The following is a 26,388-nucleotide window of genomic DNA, read 5'->3' on the forward strand; positions in this document are numbered from 1 at the left end:
AAGAAACTGCAATCCAAAGGAGACAAGCAGGAGGCTGGAAGAACACAGCAAGCCAGGCAGCATCAGGAGGTGCAGAAGTCAACGCTTCTTCATGAAGCTGCAGATAAACATCAGAAAGAACAATGGTCACATTATGGAATCCCTACAGTTTGAGGACAGGCCATTTGGCCCAACAAGATCACACCAACCCTCTGAAGAGTATCCCACCCAGACGCATTCCCCTGCCCTATCACTCTACATTTCCTATGATTAATGCACATAACCTACACATCCCTGAACACTATGGGCAATTTAGCACGGCCATAATATGCATATCTTTGGACTGTGGGAGGAAGCCCACACAGACATGGGGGCGATGTGCAAACTTCACATAGACAGTCGCCCAAGGCTGAATCGAACCCAGGTCCCTGGCACTGTGAGGCAGCAGTGCTAACCACTGAGTCACCGTGCCACCCTTATGATGGATACTCTTCAGAGGGTTTCTCCCCGATGTCCTTTCTTTAAAAAAATTGAGGAGTCTATGTTGCACTAAGCATTTGTAACATAATATCACATTGGGGATTTTTTGATGTTCCCACACCATCTTAATGGGAAAATGCCAGAGGAAACATACGACTGTTACATCAAATCCTTCTTTCAGATCTTAAGGCATCCTTTTCTTTAAAACAGCCTTTTGTAAGCAGCTGATCATACACTTGGCTAAAGGGCATGTCACTTGCAGAAATCAGATGAGATTAAAAGGAAAACAAAAATGTTATTAAAAATGAAATCAAAGAGCATTTCTGTCTGCAGGCAGAATCGTCATGAAGTCTGATTTTATTTTTGTTTTTTTTTCCACTTGGTTTAATAAATTGAGTGATAAAGTTGTGTGGTCGCCTCTGTGGCTCAGTCTCTTAAAACAGTAAATGCACATGGACTGCACATATGGTTCACTCATTATACCTGGGAATTGAGAGACCTATGCACAAAGACATACAGATGAGCATTACTTTCACAAAAATCCCTAAAGGAAACAAGCAAAAGAAGTGTTGGTATATTGCTCAAACAGTTTGGGTACACTGATCCCCAAGAACAACACAGTAAAATCTCAGTGTTACCAGAAAATGATACCAAGGCATTAGCTTTGAAAATCAAGCCCTGTTGAGGGCAATCTGTACATTCAATGACTCACAGTGAGGCGTGAACACAGTTCAGCCATGGTATTACTGAATAGCAGCACAGGCTGAGAGCTTGTGTGGCTTCCCGGTTACACCCCTTTCTGTTCTTCCCTTGTTTTTTAATTCCAGCCCCTGCCCTCTCTCAATCTCACATCTGAACATGTATTAAGCAGGAAGGAACAAACAAAAATTTGGAGGTGTAGTGGACAGTGAAGATTTGGGAAAGCAAATCTTAGCAGGACTTACACACTTAATGGTAAGGTCCTAGGGAGTGTTGCTGAACAAAGAGACCTTGGAGTGCAGGTTCATAGCTCCTTGAAAGTGGAGTCGCAGGTAGATAGGATAGTGAAGAAGGCGTTTGGTATGCTTTCCTTTATTGGTCAGAGTATTGAGTACAGGAGTTGGGAGGTCATGTTGCGGCTGTATAGGACATTGGTTAGGGCACTGTTGGAATATTGTGTGCAATTCTGGTCTCCTTCCTATCGGAAAGATGTTGTGAAAGTTGAAAGGGTTCAGAAAAGATTTACAAGAATGTTGCCAGGGTTAGAGGATTTGAACTATAGGGAGAGGCTGAACAGGCTGGGACTGTTTTCCCTGGAGCGTAGGAGACTGAGGGGTGACCTTATTGAGGTTTACAAAATTATGAGGGGCGTGGATAGGATAAATAGACAAAGACTTTTCCCTGGGGTGGGGGAGTCCAGAACTAGAGGGCATAGGTTTAGGGTGAGAGGGGAAAGATATAAAAGAGATCTAAGGGGCAACTTTTTCATGCAGAGGATGGTACGTGTATGGAATGAGGAAGTGGTGGAGGCTGGTACAATTGCAACATTTAAGCGGCATTTGGATGGGTATATGAATAGGAAGGGTTTGGAGGGATATGGGCCGGGTGCTGGCAGGTGGGACTAGATTGGGTTGGGATATCTGGTCGGCATGGACAGGTTGGACTGAAGGGTCTGTTTCCATGCTATATATCTCTATGACTCTAATATGTTCTATTCAACCTAGTCAGAGACGTTTTTACACAACTCGGGAGGTGAGACTTGGAATGTAAGTCTCCTGGCTCAGAGGTACAGACAATACCACAGAACCACAAAACACACCTTTCTTTAATTTCTACCATTGAACAATTAATGATCCAACCTTATTTATATTTGTAACAATTTAAATTCTGGCTAAATTACATTAAAAAGGAAAACATCCAATTATAGATGGGTATATGAATAGGAAGGGTTTAGAGGGTTAGAGGCTAAATGCTGGCAAATGGGATGAGATTAATTGAGGATATCTGGTTGGACAACTTGGACCAAAGGGTCTGTTTCCATGCTGTACATCTCTCACTCTCTATTTTAAATTGTAAATGAAACCTTGCCCACTTTTTTGCAGGGTCTACATGGGTTTGATAATATCAATGGTGTTGCGACACCCTCCATTATTCCCCTCCCCTACCTTACTCTAATGATTCAATAACAAATCCCAAACCTTCTAATGTGCCCCTTCTCTTGTCAGGATCAAGGCGACATAAGCAGCAGATGGGCTGATGTGATTGCTTTTAGCTCGTGTCCTCCATAAAACCTCATCCACAGCATGAATGACTGGAGAAAGAGCAAAGATGAAAATACGGTGCAACTTGGAATTGTTCCTTCCAAAAGATGAAACCGGACTTTGGAAATAAAGACAGAATAAGAGAATAACCTTTTTGGCTTTGTTATACCCATCACTGGCTGCACGAGGTGGATTAACACATGCACAATATGAGAGAGAGAGGTGATTATTTAATATCACTGGGCAAGTAGGCAACCCTCTAGCTCCTCTTAGTCCAATCACTCCCTTTTTGGTCATTTGAAGATAAACTAATTAGACTTTTACCATTTTCACTCCAAAGCATCAAAGAGGTTTACTCCCTAACCAGTGAGACCCCTGCAGAATAAATGAAGACCTGTGTCTCACCACGATGATGCTGAGCATGTGCAGTTGGATCATAGTGGCCATATTTAATGCAGGGCTCCATCTCCTGCACCAGGAACAAACACTGTGTTCATGTAGTATAAAGGGTTACTGTAAATATGTGAAGCAAGTTTACATCATTGGCAAGTGATGTGAGATCACATGATGACCAGGACATTGATCTCTCCAACAGTCTCCTGGTACAGCTGAAGTCTTGACTGGTACATTTGCCATGTTTATGTAAAAGAAAATGTTCACTGATATCATCAGGCTCCTGCAATATTGATCAGCCACTCTCCTGGACCCCTCTGTAACAGAATTCCCAATGTTTCCCTGCCTCATTAACATGTATATGGAATGCTGAAGTGACACAAACATTAAAGGTGCTGATTCCCCACAGTAGGCCATGAGTGTGTTCGAAGTCTCTCATGCAGCCTTGCTCAGTTTTTACGTTGCAGCCTGGCTTACAGACAGCACACTCATTCACAGAAAATTCCACTCTATCCGGACCACATGATCCTCTTAGCATTGCCCTGGGTTCGATCCAATGATGATTTCAGCATTGTGGCAAGTTTACGAAGTGTGTGTGGAGCCAGTTTATTAAAGGAGTGGTGAAGGGACTGCATGTGGGTGGGGGCGATGGAAACAGAAAGGCTCAGAAGTGAATTTTGAAAAAAATCAAAATATAGGCATCTGCAATGGAAATTTCGTAGCCATAATTAATGCACATTGTGAATCACTCCGAGCAAACAAATGGGAGGAAGTACCACAAATAACAGACAATGTGAAGCACTGAAGTCAACCTGACGAAGAAAACCAATCACCAAACTGTGTTGGACCAGGGGTATCTCATCCAGGATTGATAAGCACAAGCTCTCAACCATGTAAACGTGGTCATTTCACGTTCTGAAGATTGTGTTGCAGGTTGCAAAGAACTGGCATAGAGTCAGTCAAACATGATCATGATCCATTTATCCACTGCACCCAAGGATAGAACAACCTGAGAGATGGAAGCTCAGGGACGTGGTGGTGGTGAGCGAGTGCTGTGCCCATCTCAAACCATTTGCACCTTCTCACTTTACCAATAGAAGAAATCATCGGGGCAGTCTGTCTCTTCAGAATTTGAACAGTTATGGTTGGAGCAATAGATCTTATTCCTTTTTAGCAAACTAAATTTTTGCTTTCCTTCTGAATACACAATTATGACATTTAATTGCATTTTTAGTTCAAATTACACCTAACGTTTAGTCACTGAGCTGGGAATTTGTGTTGCAGACGTTTCGTCCCCTGTCTAGGTAACATCGTCAGTGCTTGGGAGCCTCCTGTGAAGCCTTCTCAGGAGACTCCCAAGCACTGAGGATGTCACCTAGACAGGGGACGAAATGTCTGCAACACAAATGCCCAGCTCGGCGAACAGAACCACAACGAGCACCCGAGCTACAAATCTTCTCACAAACTTTTAACGTTTAGTCAATCATTGTTTCATTGCTTTATTATCAAAATGCCAGGTCTTTAATCACATTTAGATGAGATTTATTCATTTCCCAAAAAAACTGAAGGCGATCGGAACGTAAAAATAGGTGCAGACCAACAGTTTTCTCAGTAATTCCTTCGGAGGAAAAGGAGGCCAGAACACTTTCGACGACATGGTTCAGTAACTTAGTCCCCATTTCACTGCTGCCAACTCTTCTCCAACCACCCGGCCTTTCCTGACGGCTTGAATGGTTAGTGCCATTGTCAGGAGCATTCCAATCTGAATCAGCGACTCTGCTTCGTCACTCTCAACCTTCAAAGACAGGCAGGAGTTAGGAGTTCAAAGGAGTAACTGTGAGACACAATGTCTGTCTTAATTAGAGGTTCCAGTGCACAGCTTCTGTGTGACATTCATTCCTTAAAATAATGAGGCTGTGGTGTGAATTGTTAGGCTTCATGTCACCATAAGTGCAAGTCCAGGACAGCAGAATCTTTAGAAAACATAAGCAGCTCCATTATTCCTCTTTATTCTTCACGAGGAAATTGATGAGGGCGGCTCTGGGAGACAGGATGGTTTTCTTGATGACCCGTCCCTGCAGCTGTTTGATGCCCAGTTCGCTTTGAAGGATGAGCTCCTGCACTCTCTCAACATTCTGGATGACTCGTTGAGGCAGGTTTACTGAGCCACAAACCTGGTTGTTGATCTGTTGGGGAGAGAGAGAGCGCAAAATGAGAAACAGCTGAGCAATTGAATGGGACTGTCTGTTACTGATTGGCTTTATATATCCACCATCTCTAGCCTTATAGAGAGGTAACTGAACTCAAGATCTCCAAAAAGTACCGGGATGACACCTGAATGGGTGGGTTCTTGCATAAAGAAAAGTTGGAAAGGCTGGAGATTTTACAAGAGAAAGAGGTCACTTGAGTGACATGTGCAACATGCTGAGAGGTCTTAACAGAATGTGTGTGGAAAGGAAGCTTCCTCTTGAGAGAGGATCAGAACTTGGGGTCACTGCTTCATGGTTAGTCATTTAAGACAGAGATAAGGACAAATTTCTTTCACAGAGGTTTGAAAGCCCTTGGAATTCTCTTTCTCAAAAGGCAATGGTAGAAGAGTCATAGAGCACAGAAACAGACCCTTTGGTCAACTTGTCCTTGCCGAACATAATAGCAAACTAAATTAATCCCACCTGCCTGCTCCTCGCCCATATTCCTCCAAACCTTTCCTATTCATGTACTTATCGAAATGTCATTTAAATGCTATAACTGTATCCACATCCACCACTTCCCCACACGAACCACCCTCTTCAAAAAAAAATTACCCTCATGTCTTTTTGAATCTCTCTCCTTTCACCTTAAAAATGTGTCCCCTAGCCTTGAAACCCCGTACCCTAGGGAAAAGACACCTACCATTAACCCCATCTATCCTTGAACATTTTTAAAGTGGAGATAGCTAGATATTTGATAAGTGGGAGGGCGTGAGGAAGGTTAACTGGCGAAACGTGGAGTAATCAGATCAGCTTTGCCCATGGACAGACGCAGCAGGTCAGGGCTCCGATTTTGTAAGCTTTGTAAAGATGCCCTTTGGCTTGGCACTCATTCCCACTGCGGTTCTCGAGTCACCAGCAGAGCTCTCGGTTTCCTTGGTCACTGCCCTGATCAACCCAGATCAAGCTGTGGCAATGGCAGCAGGCCAGAAGCTTCATGATGTCATTATTACGACATCAGCAGTTACACAGAAGTTATCGGTTAATCTCAGAGAGTACGAGAGTCAGCTATCATTGCGCAGCTGCACCCATCATTACAAACCATGTGCATTTCAAGGCCATTCCACTGAAAACTCAGTTCCCCAGTTCACAAGCAATTGAGAAACAACCACCACTTGCATTTCTATAGCACCTTTGTACAGATTTGGATTACTTGTTACTTTGGTTAGATCTTCAGCATGTGACTCTTACATCAATCATGTTACTCCAGTCATTGATTTGTCACCAGCACCATCTTACTTTTGATGTTTTGTAATTATCTCTCTACCTCAATTAATCAGATTATAGGTCGTCCCTTCGCCTGCTATTCACGTGTTGGCACTTTACTCTCACCATCTGACACTCTTGATCACCTGCAAAGATGTATTATTCAGCCTGTTGATACAACTCACACTATTTATATAATCATTTGATCTCTCCAATTACACACTGTGCGCCTGTGTGCTTCTCTTCTTTTGACGTGATGAAGGAGCGGCGCTCCGAAAGCTAGTGACTTCAAACAGACCTGTTGGACTATAACCTGGTGTCATGTGATTTCTGACTTTGTCCACCCCAGTCCACCACCGGTACCTTCCCATCATGCCTTTAATTGAGTCACAGAATATTACAGCAGAGTGTCAAATGGTGCAACACAGCAGCATTATCAAGAGAACTTGGGTTCTAGGCTACTTCAGGACATGTGGGGTAGAGGGTGGGGATGGGGGTGAGAGGAGCAGGTGATCAAAAGAGCTGTACAAACATTAAGATAAAATAAAGGCTGCTGACGCTGGAAATCTGAAACAGAAACAGAAATTTCTGGAGAAACCCAGCAGGTCTGACAGTGTCTGTGGACAGGAAGCAGAATTAGTGCTTCAAGATTGGTGGCCCTTCTTCAGAACTGATAGCAGCTGCAAACAAAAAGTGGTATTTATGCTGACTGCAGGGCGGGGGAAGGGAAAACGAAGTGAACGGATAGGCGGAGATGGAGTCCATCTGCGATGCTGCAGACCTGCTGAGCTTTTCCAGCAATTTCTGTTTTTGTTCCTGATTTCCAGCATCTGTAGTTCGTTTCATTTTTAAGAGAAGCTAGATAGGTGACAGTAGGGACTATGAGAATGGATTGACTGTGAGGAAAGCAGCCCATGTCATGACAGGGCCTGAAGTGTGTGAGGGGGTCAGTTAAGGACATGGAAGGTGGTGTTCAGGCTTTAAATATACTCAGTGTTGTGTCCCAAAGACTGCGGGCTCCCCAAGTAGAAAATGAGATGCTGTTCTTCCAGCCTGTGCTAAGCTTTGCTGGAGCACTGCAACAAGCCTGAGACAGAGATGTTGGCCAGGGAGCAGGGTGAGGTGTTGAAATGGTAGGCGACTTGTGGGAAGAGGGAGTGGGTGAGTTTGAAGAGGAGGATTCAGGATTTTCAGGATTGAGGCAGCTGAAGACAGCCAGAGAAATGGATGCACATAACAGACTTCACACACCTAGATTCCCCTTCCTTCCCTACACCCCCTAACCACCCCACCCCCAATCCCTCCCCAATATTCCCTTTACCTTCGCTTTTGTTATTTTGATACTGGAAGGCGGTGAAACCTTCACCTGCATAATGAGACGGCTGATGTCTAATATTTCAACTAGCAACCACATCTGGCCTCGCCTCATCCCACACACACTTTTCATTGAAGGAGAGACTACAAGACAGGCTCCCTAGTCTGCTGACGTAAATCCTCTCTAACTCCAGGGCACTGAGTTAACTGCTGCTTTGGCTGTGACCAACTAATTCAGCGTGGGTTGTGGATTAACTTTAGATCTGTCAGGTCTGAACTTGCAATTTCTTACAGAAAAGAACATGGGCAGTGAGTGACAGGGGTGCAATGCAGTCAACAGCGTTTGTCATTTCTCAAACATCACATTTGCACAGCTGTAGGACGATGCTATGCACGTTGTATATTCGAGTCATAGAGATGTACAGCACGGAAACAGACCCTTTGGTCCAACTTGTCCATGCCGACCAGATATCCTAACCTAATGTAGTCCCATTAACAAGCACTTGGCCCATGTCCCTCTAACCCCTTCCTATTCATATACTCATCCAGCCTAGGTCAGCTGTGAATTTCACTGTTTGTTAATTTTTCATAGACACACGCTGATGTCCAGAGATACTTGAATGCAAACAGCAAAGACAGTAACTGTGCAGATACACTGCTGTGTCCAACAGCAGTATAGGTTTCTTTCTCTGACCATGCTGAGATATCTGTATCATCGATAGTCACAGGTGAGGTGCCGGAAGACTGGAGGTTGGCAAACATGGTGCCACTGTTTAAGAAGGGTGGTAAGGACAAGCCAGGGAACTATAGGCCAGTGAGCCTTGGAAAGGCAGGAACTGATTAGAGATAGTCAACATGGCTTTGTGCATGGAAAATCATGTCTAACAAACTTGATTGAGTTTTTTGAAGAAGTAACAAAGAGGACTGATGAGGTCAGAGCGGGTGGACGCGATCTATATGGACTTCAGTAAGGTGTGCAACAAGGTTCCCCATGGGAGACTGGTTAGCAAGGTTAGATCTCATGGAATACAAGGAGAACTAGCCATTTGGATACAGAACTGGCTCAAAGGTAGAAGACAGAGGGTGGTGGTGGAGGGTTGTTTTTCAGACTGGAGGCCTGTGACCAGTGGATTGCCACAAAGATCGGTGCTTGTCCACTACTTTTCATCATTTATATAAATGATTTGGCTGTGACCATAAGAGGTATAGCTAGTAAGTTTGCAGATTACACCAAAATTGGAGGTGCAGTGGACAGCAAAGAAGGTTACCTCAGATTACAACGGAATCTTGATCAGATGGGCCAATGGGCTGAGAAGTGGTAAATGGAGATTAATTCAGATAAACGCGAGGTGCTGCATTTTGGGAAAGCAAATCTTAGCAGGACTTATACACTTAATGGTAAGATCCGAGGGAGTGTTGCTGAACAAAGACACCTTGGGGTGCAGGTTCATAGCTCCTTGAAAATAAGAGTCGCAGGTAGATAGGATAGTGAAGGAGGCGTTTGGTATGCTTTCCTTTATTGGTCAGAATATTGAGTACAGGAGTTGCAGCTGTACAGGACATTGGTTAGGCCACTGTTGGAATATTGTGTGCAATTCTAGTCTCCTTCCTATCAGAAGGATGTTGTGAAAGTTGAAAGGGTTCAGAAAAGATTTACAAGGATGTTGCCAGGGTTAGAGGATTTGAGCTACAGGGAGAGGCTGAACAGGCTGGGGCTGTTTTCCCTGGAGCGTTGGAGGCTGAGGGGTGACCTTATAAAGGTTTACAAAATTATGAGGGGCATGGATTGGGTAAATAGGCAAAGTCTTTTCCCTGGGGTTAGGGAGTCCAGAACTAGAGGGCATAGGTTTAGGGTGAGAGGGGAATGATATAAAAGAGACCTAAGAGGCAACTTTCTCACACAGAGGGTGGTATATGTATGGAATGAGCTGCCAGAGGAAGTGGTGGAGGCTGGTACAATTGCAACATTTAAAAGGCATTTGGATGATGATATGAATAGGAAGGGTTTGGAGGGATGTGGGTCGTGTGCTGGCAGGTGGGACTAGATTGGGTTGGGATATCTGGTTGGCATGGACAGCAGCTCTTACAGCTACAAATTTTTTTCCCATCCTCCATCTTGGAGTATCCAGAATCCCTGGAGCTGGGTAAGTTGCTGCTAAGAGATTGTGGTTCTGGAAAAGCACAGCAGGTCAGGCAGCTTCCAAGGAGCAGGACAATTGATGGTTATGGCAAAAGCCCTTCATCATTAATGATTCTGCCTGACCTGGTCGGAAGCTGCCTGACCTGCTCTGCTTTTCCAGCACCACACTCTCAACTCTAACCTCTAGCATCTGCAGTCCTCACCTTCGCCAAGGTGAGGACTGCAGGTAAGCCTGTGTCAATTAGAAAGAGTAGATCATACAGTTTCTTGAACCTGCTGTCCATTCACTAAGCCCATGGCCGATAAATCGATTAACACCATTTTCTTGCCTGATCTTCAATAATCTTGACTCGTCTATCAAACTCCTTCTAACTCGTCGAATCAAACTCCTTCCGCTTGGGATTCACAAGCGGAAAGTGTGACAGAAAGTCAAGTACCCTTGGCATTTGAGAAGACGGTGACATCATGGAAATGTCACTGGAATGGTCATCCAGAGGCTGTTGGCCTGGGGTCATGGGTTCAAATCCCACCTCAGAAACCACAATCAATGAGAAGGACAAGGACAGCAGAAAGATGGGAACATAATCACTGCCTGTAAGTTCCCCTTCAAGCGACTCACCATCCTGACCATTGTTACTTCAATGCTGCTGAATCAAAATTCTGCAACTCCCTCCTGACCTGCACCCGTGGGTGCAGGTGGACCCTCCAACCTGTATGACTGCATAACACACCGTGGCTCTTTGCACACCCATCAGCATGCCAACACAGCTTCGTAAGTCAATGCCATACACGGACCTCACAGCTCTGAAAAGCACTCTTGAAGTGTTGCCTGCACCCCAAGAACAGCGGCAGTTCTAGATGGCAACTCACCATCAACTCAGCTAGGGGAATCCAGAATGGAAAGCTAGTCTCAGCACTGGCACCTCTGAAACTACCGTTAATTGTCTAAGAAAATTGGGCTGACTAATGCCCTTTCGGGAGGAGATCCACACTCCTTCCCTGGGCTGGTCTACATGTGACTCCAGACTCCCAGCAACGTGTTGGTTCTTACCTATCCTCTGAAATAGACCAGGGAGCCAATCAGTTTAAAAGATGATTAGGATTGGGTAATAAATGCTGGACCTGCCAGTGATGCCTGAATCGCGTGAAGAATTTAAAAGAAAACATTAAGGTTGTTCACAAAGCTCACACCCACTTCAGAGATCAGACGTGCTTTAAAACAGTCAATAAGATTCTCAGCTTTCAACAATCTCGAGAACTCCCAGTCGACACAAAGCAGAAATCCTGTGACAGGCTGGAACATGCAGGCGCATCACACACACGCAGCCTACTGGAAGGCACCCTCCAGTTTCAACCCCTTTATAAGCACAGAGTTTTGGGATGAGAGACAGTGATATTCTTTCTTTCAAACAGGAAAATGGTTGGCTTTTCGCCCGAGGGAAGCCACTGCAATGTTCAAGCTGGAATTCCGAGACCTTGTCAAAAAGATGTCAGGACAGTGCTGAAAAGCAGATTTATGAAGATAGCACACAATTGTGCATTTTAAAAGGATCAAAGTTGAATCAAACAAACGCTGCTCACCTGCATAAAGCTAACAATATCTGTTTGATTAGAAACATTGACTGTGTTGACATTACACTACCATAATTCCTTGCATGGTACAATATGTGACAATAGAAACATCTGAGGTGAATTAAACTTGGACAAGGGAAGACATGGACTTCACTGAAGCATGTGGAGGGTTAAACTTTGTAAAAGGAAGCCTTCACTTTGAAATGTATTAAGTATCATTCTAGAATTAGATGGAAGTTTTCTGATGACAAGAGACAACTTGGGGGGTAAATTATCGTGGCTTTTTCATGGTTGTTAGAGAGAGGGTATTTAAGACATAGAATGAAAAGTGCCCAGTTTTCATACACAGTGATTAATATTAATCACTCCTGGTTCAACATTACCCACTGAGTTGACAATGTTACACAATGGAAGGTTGAAATTACAAGCAACTGAGTGGAGATGAAACAAGACTTGGTGTCACCCTGATGAAGGACGAAACATCAACTCTCTTGCTCCTCGGATGCTGCCTGACCTGCTGTGCTTATCCAGCACCACACTCCTCGACTCTGATCTCCAGCGTCTGCAGTCCTCACTTTCTCCTTACTGTCACCCTGGATGTTTGAGGCCTTTGATGGGCGGCACGGTGGCACAGTGGTTAGCACTGCTGCCTCACAGCGCCAGAGACCCGGGTTCATTTCCCGCCTCAGGCGACTGACTGTGTGGAGTTTGCACATTCTCCCCGTGTCTGCGTGGGTTTCCTCCGGGTGCTCCGGTTTCCTCCCACAGTCCAAAGATGTGCAGGTCAGGTGAATTGGCCCTGCTAAATTGCCCGTAGTGTTAGGTAAGGGGTAAATGTAGGGGTATGGGTGGGTTGTGCTTCGGCGGGTCGGTGTGGATTTGTTGGGCCGAAGGGCCTGTTTCCACACTGTAATGTAATGTAAAAAATGTAATGTAAAAAAATGTAATGTAATCTTTCTCTCCAATCCTGGATTTGGGGAATAACAATCCGCTCAAACACACACACACACCCACACACAAGCTGCCCCCTAACATTGCTTGACCCAGATAGTGCAACATGGTCATGATTCCACTCTTGAATGACTACTGTGCTAGTCATGCACAGGAATTTCATTTTAAATTCATTCGCAGGACCTGGGAATCACCAGGCGAAGTCAGCATTTGTCAGTCATTCCCAATACCTGAGTGGCTTGTTACATCTTTGGTTTCAGAGGACAGTTGAGAATTAGCCCTTCCATTGTGTATCTAAACACATACTGAGCATGGATCAGGCATCTAGTAATGTGGAAGCCAGCATCAGCTACCTTGGAGACACCGAAAGGAGGATTTCTGGGAACAATGCATAAGCCAGGCATTATGAGAATAATGCAGAATAGAGAAAGATGGAGCAAGTGTAACAGAACGAGTGCCATGGAAAACCAGGGGTATATTTAAGATTCATCTCCATCAGCCATGGTGCAACTTCTACTCCTCACTTAGGATCTTACCCTGACAACCATCGTCACGGTGTCTGGCTGCTGCAGATAGACTGGGTCCACCTTTGGCCACTGTTGAAACAGCACATCAGTGTCCCACCGATAGTGACTGGTCAGCTTGTTCTGGACACTGGAAAGACCTGCAACAGACAGGAATACTTGCATTTATATCTCAGTAGAAAGTTTAAAGTGGAATTTCCTGAAAGACTTTCAGCTAGTGGTACCTTGGAGGAAGTAACAAGGGAGGAGTGCTTCAGACCCTCTTGTACACATTGCAAAGCAAATACCCCTGTGCCCGATTAGAAACTAGAGGCTATCGTTGTGAGTGCAAGACTGGACTTTCACGTGACAAGACCAGGGGATTTCATGGACTAGCTCTCCCTCACATAACTAAACAAAAAGAAAAACCTGTCACATTATACTCCAAATAGCCTGGCTTTAATAACGTCATTGCTCTAGAGAACAAAATTTGCATAAATTACTCTATGCCATAAACCAAGTCAATCAAGACTTGTCAATGCAATAATATATTAACTAACTCCAACAACTGGTCTATCATTTTCAGAAGTTACACGTAAGAAGGGGCAGTGCTCAGAAAGCTTGTGATTTCAGAACTATAAACTGGTTCATGTGACTTCTGACTTTGTCCATCACAGACCAACATTGGTACCTCCACCTCACGTTCCATCATTGCTGGTATTCAAGCAAATAAAGCCTGAATATGACTTCAAGGACCAAATACAACAGGCACCTGCATCCCAAGCAGATGTTTGGGGACAGATGGGATTATCTGGTCACAGGCTGGGAAGCTGGGTATATTTTTTTTACAATCAAATGGATTCCCAAAATTCCCACATTCCCAAAATCGTTTTTATTTAGTCTCTTATGTAGTCTGTCACCATGGTCTAAAACAATGAGGCAATGTTAAACAACCATGGGATAGACAATCTTATGCAGGAACTAGAAGTGACTGAAGGGAGGCTGGGAGTGAAGGTTGTTGGTATCAAGTCAGCTTGGAGCTGGGATCCTTCTTTTTTAGGCCTCTTGCATTGAAATAAATGCTGCTTAATTTGCCAGTCCTATCTTGTTCTCTGCTTTGTCCTGCCTGCCCTGACTGTTTGACTTACTTTTCTCAACTGTACCAGTCTCAGATTGATCTCCCACCCAGCCACCCCCACCATACCAATTTAAATCCTCCTGAGCAGCTCTAGCAAATCTCCCTGCCAGTTTATTAGTCCCCTTCCAATTCAGATGTAATCCATCCTTCTTGTACAAGTCACTTCCAGCCCAGAAGAGATGCCAATGATCCATAAATGTGAATCCTTCTCCCATACACCAGCTCCTCAGCCATGCATTCGTCTGCTCTATCCTCCTATTACTACCCTCACTAGCTCATAGCATCGGGAGTAATCCAGATATTACTACTCTCGAGGACTCTTTTTTAAATTCCTGCTTAACTTTCGATTTTTCCCTACAAAATCTCATCCTTTTCCCTTCCAATGTCGTTGTTTCCAATGTGTACAATAACATCCTGCTGGGCCCTCTCCTCCTTGGGAACATTCTGCACCCTCTCTGAGACATCCTTGATCCTGGCACCAGGGAAGCAACACACCATTCTGATTTTTCATAGCTGGCCAGAGAAACATCTGTCTGTGCCTCGGACTAGAGAGTCCCCTCACATAATCTCTCTCTCTCGAAACCTGTTGCAGCCCTCAGCGTTGGTTGATGGGGTGGGGCAGTGGGGAAGATAGCTGATGGGGTGGGGTTGGGTGGGGTGAGGTTGGCTGGTGAGGGTTTGGGTTGGGGATGGGGGAGGGTGGTGGCGGATGGGGGAGGGTGGTGGCTGGTGGGGGAAGGGGTTGCTGGTGAGGTGGGACTTGGGTTGGAGTGAGGGTGGCTGCTGGGGTGGGGTTTGGGTGGGGGCAGGGATGGCTGGTGGGGGAGGAGGTTGCTGGTGAGGTGGGGTTTGGGTTGGGGGTGAGTGGTGAGGTGGGGTTTAGGTTGGAGTGGGGGTGGGGTAGGAGGGTGGCTGATGGGGTGGGGTTTGGGTTGGGGTGGCGGTGGGAATGGTTGCAGAGGCGACAGACAGAGCTCCGAGCCTCACCCTGCAGATACCAGAAGAGTTGAGGGAATAGTTTTTCAAACTGCTGTTTAATACCTTGACACAAATGTAAGGGCAGAGTCGCTGTAGCACTTCAGCCCCCAGTACTGCAGGAAGGAACTATCCTGTTTCTTAGCCTGGTCGACGTTAGACAATTTCCAAATCTACTCCAAAGGTTAAACTTGAACTTCATTGTTTAATGTGACAGAACTAGTGACATACTGAAGTGATGGCAGGCACAGATAAACACCGACTAAACCAAGGGTCATGTTTACATTTCTGTGGAAAACAGGAACAGGAATCTGTCAGGCAGACTCAGCCAAGTTTCGGAAGTGCGGCCAGGAGTTGCATAAAGGGAAGACTGCTCCATCGACTTAAGTACAAATGTCTAACCACTGCCCAGAGCCCTGCTTAAATTGGAAAAGGTCAGAAATGGAGAAGTGCCAGCCTACAGCAGGAAAGCCATGTTCATTCGAACTGTTATGCAATGTTGAGCAGTCACTTCCTGCAATAGTATCGATGTAACAAGAAACTTGCAAAAGTGGCAGATTTGCATTTTGAAAACGCGTTGAGAGATGCAGGCAAGGGAATTAATTTAGTTCTTGCCAGTAGGTGAATGCCTTGGTGGAGGTTTATGGTACGGTGAATCTGAATGGAACAGGTGGAGCTGGCCTCGCCTGTCCCATTAGTGAGCCATTCAGATTTTCATTCTGATGCAGCTGGCTTTACTGTTTGGATAGCTGTAGGTTTCCTTGAAAAAAACACCCTGTTGCTTTGATGACTTTTCAATATTTCTGCTTTGTGGTGGCAGAAATTCCCAGAAGTTGCAAAGTGGGATAGTGAGGCAAATTTATCTTTCAACTCTCTCCAGAGGAACAAAAGGGAATCTCAAAGAAAGTCTATAAAATTGTAACAGGAATAGACAGGGCATAAACAGGAAGCATGCTCCCGAAAACTGGGGAATCCAGAACCAGGGTCCACAGTCTAAGGATGTGAGGTAGACCATTTAGGAGCGAGCTGGGGAGAAATGTCTTCATCCAGAAAGTGGTGAGCCTCTGGGATTCTCTGCCACAGAAAGCAGTTGAGTCCAAAACATTGAATGCTTTCAACAAGAAGTTAGGTACAGTTCTTAGGGTTAAAGGGATCAAAGGGTGTGGGGAGAAACCAGGAACAGGTTATTGAGTTGGATGATGGCCATGATCGCACTGACTGATGGAACAGGATCAAAGGGTCGAATGGCCTACCCCTACTCCTAACTCCTAACAGTATCTTGTTTTCCAAGATATGAATGTTACTGGCCAGGCCAATATTTATCACACATCCCTGATTGCTCATGAGAAGTTAGTTCTGAGTCATCTCCCTGAATCAATGTTGTCTGTGTGTCCAGACACATGCCAAAATGATACTGTTCCTGGGGACAGTTCAAGTCAACAACGCACTGCCATGGGTCTGGAGTTACGTATGGCCAGACTGCCTTCCCTGAAGGTCAATGATGAACCAGATGCATCTTTACAACAATCCAGTAGCTTCACAGTCATTAAGGGAGAGATGTAAATTTATTCCAGATTAATTCAAGTTCTATCGCGTTGCTTTAGTGGAATTTGAACTCAGGTATTAATACAGGGGTCTCCGTTTTGAAGAGTCATAGAGGACTCAAAATGTTAACTGATTCTCTCTCCACAGATGCCGCCAAATTCGCTTAGTTTCCCCAGGTTTTTTTAAAGTGTTTATTCCGATTAACAGTCCAATAACATTACGAGATTGTCCGATGCAAGAAACAACTGGGTGCAGAGTTAAGTAAAATGAACTTGAAAGGGCAGGCTTGTTAGAAGAAATAGGCTTGCTTCAGTCCTAATCATTAAGCCCTTAGAGCCAAAGTTATTCTCATCTCTTACTATGTTGCTCAAGCACAGATAATTTCTAAGCTTTATATTCTCCTCCAGATGTAATCAGCAAAACACAACAGTACAGTGCAAATGTACAGGGACTGAACCACGGCAGAAGGCACAAAAGACTAAGATTTATTACGAACAGGCTCTGTTGAGCAACTTCCACATGATCTACAAATAGAAATACAAATATAAAACAGCAAATGCTCAGAATTCGGTGCTGCATAAGATAGCGATTTCTGTAGGACAGGACAGTTTCAGTTCCTCAGATATGTACATATACACACACACACACACACACACACACAACTTGAAGCAGATCAGGTACTTCATAACGCAAGGTGGAAAGTTGAATGAATGAGTTGCTCCTGATTCAGAGCGGAGTATAATGAGAGTGGAGATTGGGAACTCAGGCAGAAGGGTCTACCTGATTTTTAAAAATCTGATAACCCAAAATGTAACAGTGGAGATAAATTCCATACTCAGCATCCCATTCCCATGCATTCCATTAATATGCAAAGTACCTTACATTTGTTAGTTTCTCATGGGAGCACTGGCAAAGCCAGCATTTATTGCCCATTCCTAAATACCTTCGGACTGAATGGCTTGCTAGAACCATTGCAAAGGGCAGTTAAGAGTCAACCACATTACTATGGGCCTGAAGTGACATGTGACTAATACATTTCACAAGAAAAGCTGCAGTGGTACAGCAAAGGTATCACAAGAGAACCTGGCAAGAACAAACACTGATTCAAAGATGAAGAGAATTTTCGCAGCCACCAGAAACCTCCAAGTGGTTTACAGCTGATACCATTAGCCACTGCTGCAATATAGGAAATGCAGCAGCCAATTTACACACAGCAAGCTCCCGCAGTGTGACAATGATCAATTTTGTTTTGGGATGCCAACTGAGGGATAAATGTTGGCCAGGAGACCAGGGACAACTTCCCTGGATCTCCATGAAAAACCCCCCGGGAATATTTTACATTTGCCCAGGGGGATTTGCACCATTACTTAAAAGTCCCCTCCATGAGATGGCCCCTACAAGAGTGCAGCACACCCTCCGTACTGCACTGGACTGCCAGCCTTGATTTTTCTGCTCAGATTATTGAGTGGGATTTGAACCCAGAACCTTCTGACTCAGAAGCAAGGGTGCAAACAGAGATGAAAATGAAGACCTTCAGAAGGGAAACTCTGTTTGCTAACATCTCGAAAAGTAGATGGTAAGAGAGAAAGCACATAGTTAAAAAGTTGCCATTTGTAAAGTAAATGTGCAGTTGTTGTGTCATTAGTGGAGTGCTACTCCTTGAAATTAGCTTTGAGAATATGCAATAACAGAATAGTCTGCTTGCAAAAAATCAGTCATGTAACTTTCAATCTTCTAGTTGTGGTTTCAAGAAAGTGACCAGTGTGGGTGGTTGGAAACATGCAATCGATGAAACTCATTTCTTCAGAACAAAGGAAGAAGGGAAATGGTACAGAACATTAATTGAGAGAAACAGGATGACTTGTAGTAATTCACACTTCACCCTGATCAGTAAGCAAAGGGAATACTTCAAAACTTAAGTCCACATTTAGTCGTTCACCAAACCTGCTGTGGAAAAATTGCATGACAAAACAGATATAATATTTTTTTTATCAGCCCAGGTACTGCTTGTGTGCATTTGGCACATTTTATTTTGAATATTGTTGGAGCTATGTGCATCCAGAGAAGAGGGTAGTATTCCATCACACTCCTGACTTGTGCCCTGTGGACGGTGGCTTTGGGGAGTCAGCAGGTGAGTTACTCACTGCTGAATGCCCAGCCTCTAACCTGCTCTTGTTGCCACTGTATTTTTATAGCTAGTCCAGTTCAGTTTCTGAACTTCCATCATCAGGACACATGGCTGGGGAATTTCCTTAGATATATGAAATAGCTTTTTTTGTATGTTTTAAATTATAAATTTATTATAAATTTAATGTTCATGCTCTGGCCATTAACTGGAAAAAATGACTAAGAGCAGCATGAAGAAATGCCTTTAATAATTTAACTTCCTTGGCAGCAATTGGTTTCAGATCCCTAGGTCTGAACTATTGAATATTTTTAGTGTCATTGGGGAATAATTTGACACACATTTTTACCTGCGTTTAAAAAAGGGAATAACTTTCAGGAGCTGTTTCAGCCAATCAGCCTTGGTTAGCTCAGCTGGCTGGATGGCTGGTTTGTGATGCAGAGTGACACCAACAATGTGGGTTCATTTCCCAGCACTGGCTGTGGTCACCACGAAGGACTCTCCTTCTCAAACTCTCCCCTCAGCTGAGGCATGGGGTAAACCACCACCAGTCATCTCCAATAAGAGAACAGCTCTATGATCCTCTAGAACAATGACAACTTCACCCAGCCATCCAGTGATATTCTCAATACATTTGCCATTATACCAGCACTCTTCCGGCAATGCAGTGAAGCGTTAATTGTTTCTTTTTAAGATTTTTTAATTTGTTGATTATTTTTGTGCTCAAGTCTCTGGAACAAGTCTTGAACTTACAATCTCCTGATTTGAAGGAATGATCTTTAGTTCATACAATAGAGCAGGGGATCCCAAACCGTGCGTCATGACCTGACTCGAGATTTTGTTGGGGAGTGGGGGGGGGTCACAATTTCTGAGGCAGCCACTATGGCTCTTTAAGACTTGGATAAGTTTTGCCTGCTTCAAAGCCCCTTGAAAAGTTTGTTTTTCTCCTCTCCCACCCCCACTCAGCATTTCCTGAGCACAGATCGCTGTCACAAGCAGCACCTGTAGGAAAGGTGGTTCTTCATTTCTTAAACCACAGTAAACCCTGCAGTTATAAACTCCCTCCATTTCACACTGATTCCCTCCTGTCCCCTACCTCTTCCACTCAATAATTCTCAGCGTGCTCCCCCTGCTCCCTGGACTTTTACTCTGGGGTCACAAGGTGTTCATACAGGGTCATTTCAGGAAACAGCAGGGCAGGCACTGCCTTAATATGACAGAGAACAAGAACATGAAGACGCACCAGCCCAGCACCTTCCTGACTTTGGTTAGAGCAAGTTGTGCCAAGTTCAATCAATACTGGAACAGGGCTACAGCAAGGCAAATGGAAGAAAAGAAAATCACACATCAGGGATTCCTGCTATTGTTTCATATGCACATCCAGGAAGATGCCTGCACATCTGGAGAAGTGATTGATTGTGGTCGAACAACTCTACAGCATTGTAGCTCGCACACATGGAGCTCAAGATATTAGAGATCCTTTGCAAACATGTCAGCGTGTGCTGGGTCCACAAATCATTACAGCACAGAGAGAGGCCATTGAGCTCATGCAGTCTCTCTCTGTCCAGCAATCAAATCAGCTTCATTCCACTGCTCTATCCCCACAGCCGGACAAATTCAATTCCCCAACTCCCTGTAACATTTCCTTGCAAAATCATTGATCATCTCCACTCCCACCACCCCTACTGTGAGCTCCAGATTACTACTATTCTGAGAATCATATTAGTGCTGATAGAGGGCATCATGTCTCTAAACAAGCATTACAACTTGACTAAATTCCCCTGCCTTTCCTCTGTAACCCTGGAAACAACCACCAAATGTCACCCTGAATGACTTGATTGAACTTGACTCTGCCCCACTTCACGTAGTGCTGTCCAGACCCCAATTAGTCGTTGCATGAATAGTGTTTTCTTTCGAAATCAACTTTGCTTCTTTTACAAATGTAACTGTTGTAAATGTAATAACGGTTGAATATTGACAGCTGCATTTTCATGCTCTTTTATATTGTTTTAAATTGCAACTTTAAATCTGTGCCCTCTTGTTCTCAATCAATCATTTTAACAGTGAGAACACTGACTGCAGATAAATTTCTTCCCCACATCCAACTTGCACCTCTTCTCCAAACCGGAAACCTGCTTTACCGAGCTCTTGCTCCATCAGTGAGTGGGAATGGCTATTCTTTGGCTCCATCATCAAATTCTGCCAGTCTTCCATAAGATTGCTAAAATTTGAGACAGAGACAGAGAGACCGAGAGAGAGAGACTAAGAGAGAAAGAGACAGAGAGACCGAGAGAAAGAGACAGAGAGACAGAGACACACAAAGATCAATAAATGTTGAGAGAGAGAGAAAGAAAGAGATTGAGAGATAGAAAGAGAGACGAGAGAACTGAGACAGTATATTCCTGTTCGGGTGAAAGGAAAGGCTGGTAGGTGTAGGGAATGTTGGATGACAAAATAAATTGACGGTTTGGTTAAGAAAAAAAGAAGGAAGCATATGTCAGCTATGGACAGGAGAGAGCAAGTGAATCCTTAAAAAGATTATAAAGGCAGTAAATGTACACTTAAGAAGGAAATCAGGATGGCAAAAAGGGGCCATGAAATAGCTTTGGCAAATAGGGTTAAGGAGAATCCAAAGGGTTTTTATAAATACATTAAGGACAAAAGGGTAACTGGGCAGAGAATAGGGCACCTCAAAGATCAGCAAGGCAGCCTTTGTGTGGAGCCACAAGAGATGGGGGAAGATACTAAACGAGTATTTTGCATCAGTATTTACTGTGGAGAAGGACATGGAAGATGTAGAAAGTGGGGAAATAGACAGTGACATCTTGAGAAATGTCCATATTACAGAGATGGTGGTTCTGGATGTCTTGAAACGCATAAAAGTGGATAAATCCCCAGGATCTGATCAGGTATTTGCTAAAACTCTGTGGGAAGCTAGGGAAGTGATTGCTGGACCTCTTACTGAGATATTTGTATCATTGATAGTCACAGGTGGTAAGGACAAGCCAGGGAACTATAGACCAGTGAACCTGATGTCGGTGGTGGACAAGCTGTTGGAGGGAATCCTGAGGGACAGGATGTACATTTATTTGGAAAGGCAAGGACTGATTAGGGATAGTCAGCATGGCTTTGTGCATGGGAAATCATGTGTCACAAACATGACTGAGTTTTCTGAAGTAACAAAGAGGATTGATGAGGGCAGAGCGGTGGACGTAATCTATATGGACTTCAGTAAGGCATTTGACAAGGTTTCCCATGGGAGACTGATTAGCAAGGTTAGATCTCATGGAATACAGGGAGAACTAGCCATTTGGATACAGTACTGGCTCAAAGGTAGAAGACAGAGGATGGTGGTAGAGAGTTTCTTTTCAGACTGGAGGCCTGTGACCAGTGGAGTGCCACAAGGATTGGTGCTGGGATCATTACTTTTCATCATTTATACAAATGATTTGGGTATGAACATAGAAGATATAGTTAGTAAGTTTGCAGATGACACCAAAATTGGAGGTGTGGTGGACAGTGAAGAAGGTTACCTCAGAGTACAAGAGGATCTTGATCAGATGGGTCAATGGGCTGAGGAGTGGCAGATGGAGTTTAATTCAGATAAATGCGAGGTGCTGCATTTTGGGAAAGCAAATCGTAGCAGGACTTATACGTTAATGGTAATATCCTGGGAAGTATTGCTGAACAAACCGACCTTGGAGTGAAGGTTCATAGCTCCTTGAAAGTGGAGTCGCAGGTAGATAGGATAGTGAAGGCGGCGTTTGGTAGGCTTTCCTTTATTGGTCAGAGTATTGAGTACAGGAGTTGGGAGGTCATGTTGCAGCTGTACAGGATATTGGTTAGGCCACTGTTGGAATATTTTGTGCAATTCTGGTCAGAAGGATGTTGTGAAACTTGAAAGGGTTCAGGAAAGATTTACAAGGATGTTGCCAGGGTTGGAGGATTTGAGCTATGGGGAGAGGCTGAATGGACTGGGGCTGTTTTCCCTGGAGCATCGGAAGCGGAGCGGTGACCTAATAGAGGTTTATAAAATCATGAGGGTGAATAGTCAAAGTCTTTTGCCTGGAGTGGGGGAGTCCAGAACAAGAGAGCATAGGTTTAGGGTGAGCAGGGAAAGTTTTAAGAAGATGTGGGTGTACTGTACCTTTAAGAGAGTTAAAAGCAACAGAACTACCTGACAGCACCAAGTGTTCTGAAAAAAGATATACTATAACATAACCTTTTGGTCCAGCAGTTAATGTAGCTGGTTGCTTAGAGACAAAAACAGATTTGAATTAGGCCAATCAGTTTAAATTATACCCCAAAACAATTCCAAACTCCAATCCAGTTTGAATTTAGTGTATTGACAATCTTAAAAGCCAATGACACAAACCGATGCTTTGTGGATAGAAGACTGTGGAAAATTGAACAGGTGGGAGGAGAACTGGCAAGCCAGCATGTGCAGACTGCCCAAAAAATAGCTCTCTAAAAGGTACCTTTATCGATCAGTAACCTGTGAAGCAGAGTCTCCGAGAAGAAGAAAGGAAGACACAGGAATACAGAAAAGAACCGAAAGTTGCCTTGTTTTGAGATATGAAGTTTTGTTTTGTAAATCTTAAATTGGGGGTTTTATGGGACTAGCATTGTAGAAGGGAAAGATAAAAGATAGGTTAAAGGAAAGAGTTGTAAATAGCTATTAGGAAATTATTGTCTGTTGTACTTTAAGAAATCAAGTTGGTAATTTTTACTTTAAATAGTTCTGGGCCTCTTGAATTTTCACAGATTACTGCATGGGATAAGTATTTTCTGTGTTGCTGGTTTAAATTAAGCAGGAGGGTTTACCCTGTGTTGTAACAGTTTTAGGGGCTCATCCGGGATTTGAACTGTTTAGACAGATTTCAATAGATATGGGGGTATGAAAATTCCCAGCAGATTTAACACTTGCAGATTAGTGTCCTAGATCTTTAAATAAAACGTAGATGGGGCAATTCGTTTAATTTAACCAACCACAAGTCACCAAAATTAAAAGTGAGAGAAATGGCTCTTAAAAATTGCTGGAGGTTCTAGGATTTGAAGATGATTCTCAAATTTGCCAAAAAAGTTTAGAAGAAAAGAAAAAGGCCATGCTTTTAAAATTAGCAAATCAGTTAGATTTGGGTTTAACCAAGGACGAAAGTAAAGCTGAAATTGTAAGGGAATTACTCAAACACTTAGGTGTGTCAGAGAAACAGACAAGTGCAGTAGAGGTGGAAAAACTCAAATTACAATTGAGGAAAATGGAGTTAGAAGATAAACAAAGAGAGAGAGAGGGGAAAGAGAAAGAGAAAAAGAGAGAAAAAGAGAGAAGGTTCTCAGCTGTGCAAAGAGAGAATTTGAACCTGAGAAGTTGTGATTTAGTCAGCAAAGTCAAGTTAACAGGATAGAGATTAAAAGAAAAGGTAGTGATGTATATATACATACGTCAAAACTCTGCCTTCTTTATTTCATTTGAAAACTTGGCTGGGCAGATGGAGTGGTCTGAGGATTTATGGGTAATGCTAGTACAGACTAAACTGGTAGGCAGAGCGAGCAAGGTATTTGCCGCACAATTAGATGAGGTGTCAAGAGATTAGGAAACGGTTAAACAGGCTATTTTAAGTGCTTATGAATTGGTAACAGAAGCATATAGTCAGCGGTTCAGAAACACAAAGAAGGAACCAGGTCAGACTTATGTTGAGTTTGAAAGAATTAAACATTGTCATTTTGATTGATGAGTGCATGCTTTGAAAATAGATAAGACCTTTGAGGCTCTAAGAGAGATTATTCTGCTGGAGGAGTTTAAAAACTCACTTCCAGAGATGGTAGGAATTCACGTGGAGGAACAGAAAGTTCAAGAATTAGCAGATAAGTACATGTTGGTGCATGTGACAAGCTTCCGGCCAGAATTCCCTCCTGTGAGGGATAGAAGTTGGGAAAAAGGGAGACCCTACACGACTAAACCAAGAGTAGAGAGCACTGGGAAGGATTTACCACAGGATTATAATAGAAGCCCAAGAGGGTGGAAAGGAGGTGAAAGGTTTCAGGTGTTTCTACTGTCGTAAAGTAGGGCACATAAAGACACAGTGCTGGCCGTTAAAGAAAGGCACTGTGGGAAAAGTTGTGGTAAAAGAAGCTAAGCCAGTGGCATTAGTGAAGGTAGCAAAGGAGACCCCAAGACGACCTGAGAAGCTGCAGGCAAGTGCACAGCCTAGGCAGGGGCTGGGTATGGAGTTAGTACCTGATCTCTACAAAAAATCTGCCTCTATGGGTAAAGTTTACTCAGAAAGAATAGGGGGAGAGGGACAAGAAGTTATAATTTTGAGAGATACAGGGTCTAACCAGTCGCTGAGAGTAAGGGATGAGCGAATATGGACTCTTTCTGATCTGTTACCCGAGAGTGGGGTAATTTGTAGGATAGATGGACAGAAATCTAATGTTCCCCAATGTAAGATCAGGTTGGAGTGCCAAGACTGAAGAAGCTACAGTGGGAGTGATTGACAGAGTGTCAGTTCCAGGAATTCAGTTTGTTCTTGGGAATGATTTGGCAGGATCCAAGGTGAGAGTGACACCACTTATTGTGGAGAAGCCCAAGGAAGACCAAGAAACTGAGGAGTTAAAACAGAAATATCCTGGTATTTTCCCAGACTGTGTGGTAACCAGATCCACTATCATAAGTCACAGCACAAAGCAAAAAGAGAAAAATGAAGGAGTTGAGGGTTGGTTAGCAGATACCCTGTTTGATGTAATGGTGCAGGAAAAACCTGAACAGGCAGAGGGTCAGACAGACGTGTCTAGTCCTGAAAGGCTATGGGACTTGCAACAAGATAAGACAATAAAAGATATATATGTGAATGCGTACTCTGAAAAGGAGGCAGAGAATAATCCGGAGGGTTATTATCTGAAAGATAGAATCCTAAGATGGAAATGGAGACCATGGCAGGTTAGTGCAGAGGACAAATGGGCCGAAGTGCACCAGATTGTGTTGCTGGTTGTATACAGACCGGTGGTGTTATGGGTAGCACATGAACTACCTGGAGGAGGGCATTTAGGGGTACGAAAGACTCAGACTAAGGTACAAAAAACATTTTTATTGGCCTGGAATACACAAGGATGTGGTTAACTTTTGCCGTATGTGTCATACATGCCAAATGGTAGGTAAGCCACAGGCGGTAATAAAACCAGCACCATCATTGCCATATTTGAAGAACCTTTCATGCGGGTTATAATTCATTGTGTGGGTCCCCATACTTGTTAACCATAATGGATGTGTGTACCAGATTTCCGGAGGCAATTCCATTACGGAATGTCAAGGCAAAAAAAGGTGGTAGAGGAGTTAGTAGCTTTCTTCACGCGGTATGGACTACCCAGAAAGATTCAGTCGGACCAAGGGTCAAATTTTACTGCTCGGCTGTTTCAGGAGGTTATGGATAGCTTAGGTATACAGCCCTTTAAATCTAGCTTGTATCATCCTGAATCCCAGGGAGCTTCAGAAAGATGGCATCAGACCTTGAAGACCATGTTGAGAGCATACTGTCAGGATTACCTGAATGATTGGGATAAAGGTATCCCATTCGTACT

The 26,388-nt window shown here is 43.8% G+C and overlaps 1 protein-coding gene across 3 annotated transcripts in view; it reads right to left on the reverse strand.

Moving 5' to 3' along the window:
* Window positions 1-4,578: 4,578 nt before the first annotated feature.
* Window positions 4,579-26,388, reverse strand: part of lars2 (leucyl-tRNA synthetase 2, mitochondrial) — a 116,153-nt gene continuing 94,343 nt past the window's right edge. For all 3 annotated transcript variants that reach the window (XM_043719579.2, XM_043719580.2, XM_087978485.1), the window contains 2 exons: window positions 13,061-13,188; window positions 4,579-5,278 (listed from right to left, as the gene is read on the reverse strand). In XM_043719579.2, the coding sequence (XP_043575514.2) occupies window positions 5,090-5,278; window positions 13,061-13,188 (317 nt within the window). In that variant the 3' untranslated portion in view covers window positions 4,579-5,089. The remainder of the gene's footprint in view (window positions 5,279-13,060; window positions 13,189-26,388) is intronic.

The sequence above is a fragment of the Chiloscyllium plagiosum genome, unplaced genomic scaffold (assembly GCF_037043375.1).
Source record: "Chiloscyllium plagiosum isolate Xiang-an unplaced genomic scaffold, Cpla_swu_hap1 HiC_scaffold_34, whole genome shotgun sequence".
Taxonomy (NCBI): Eukaryota; Metazoa; Chordata; class Chondrichthyes; order Orectolobiformes; family Hemiscylliidae; genus Chiloscyllium; species Chiloscyllium plagiosum.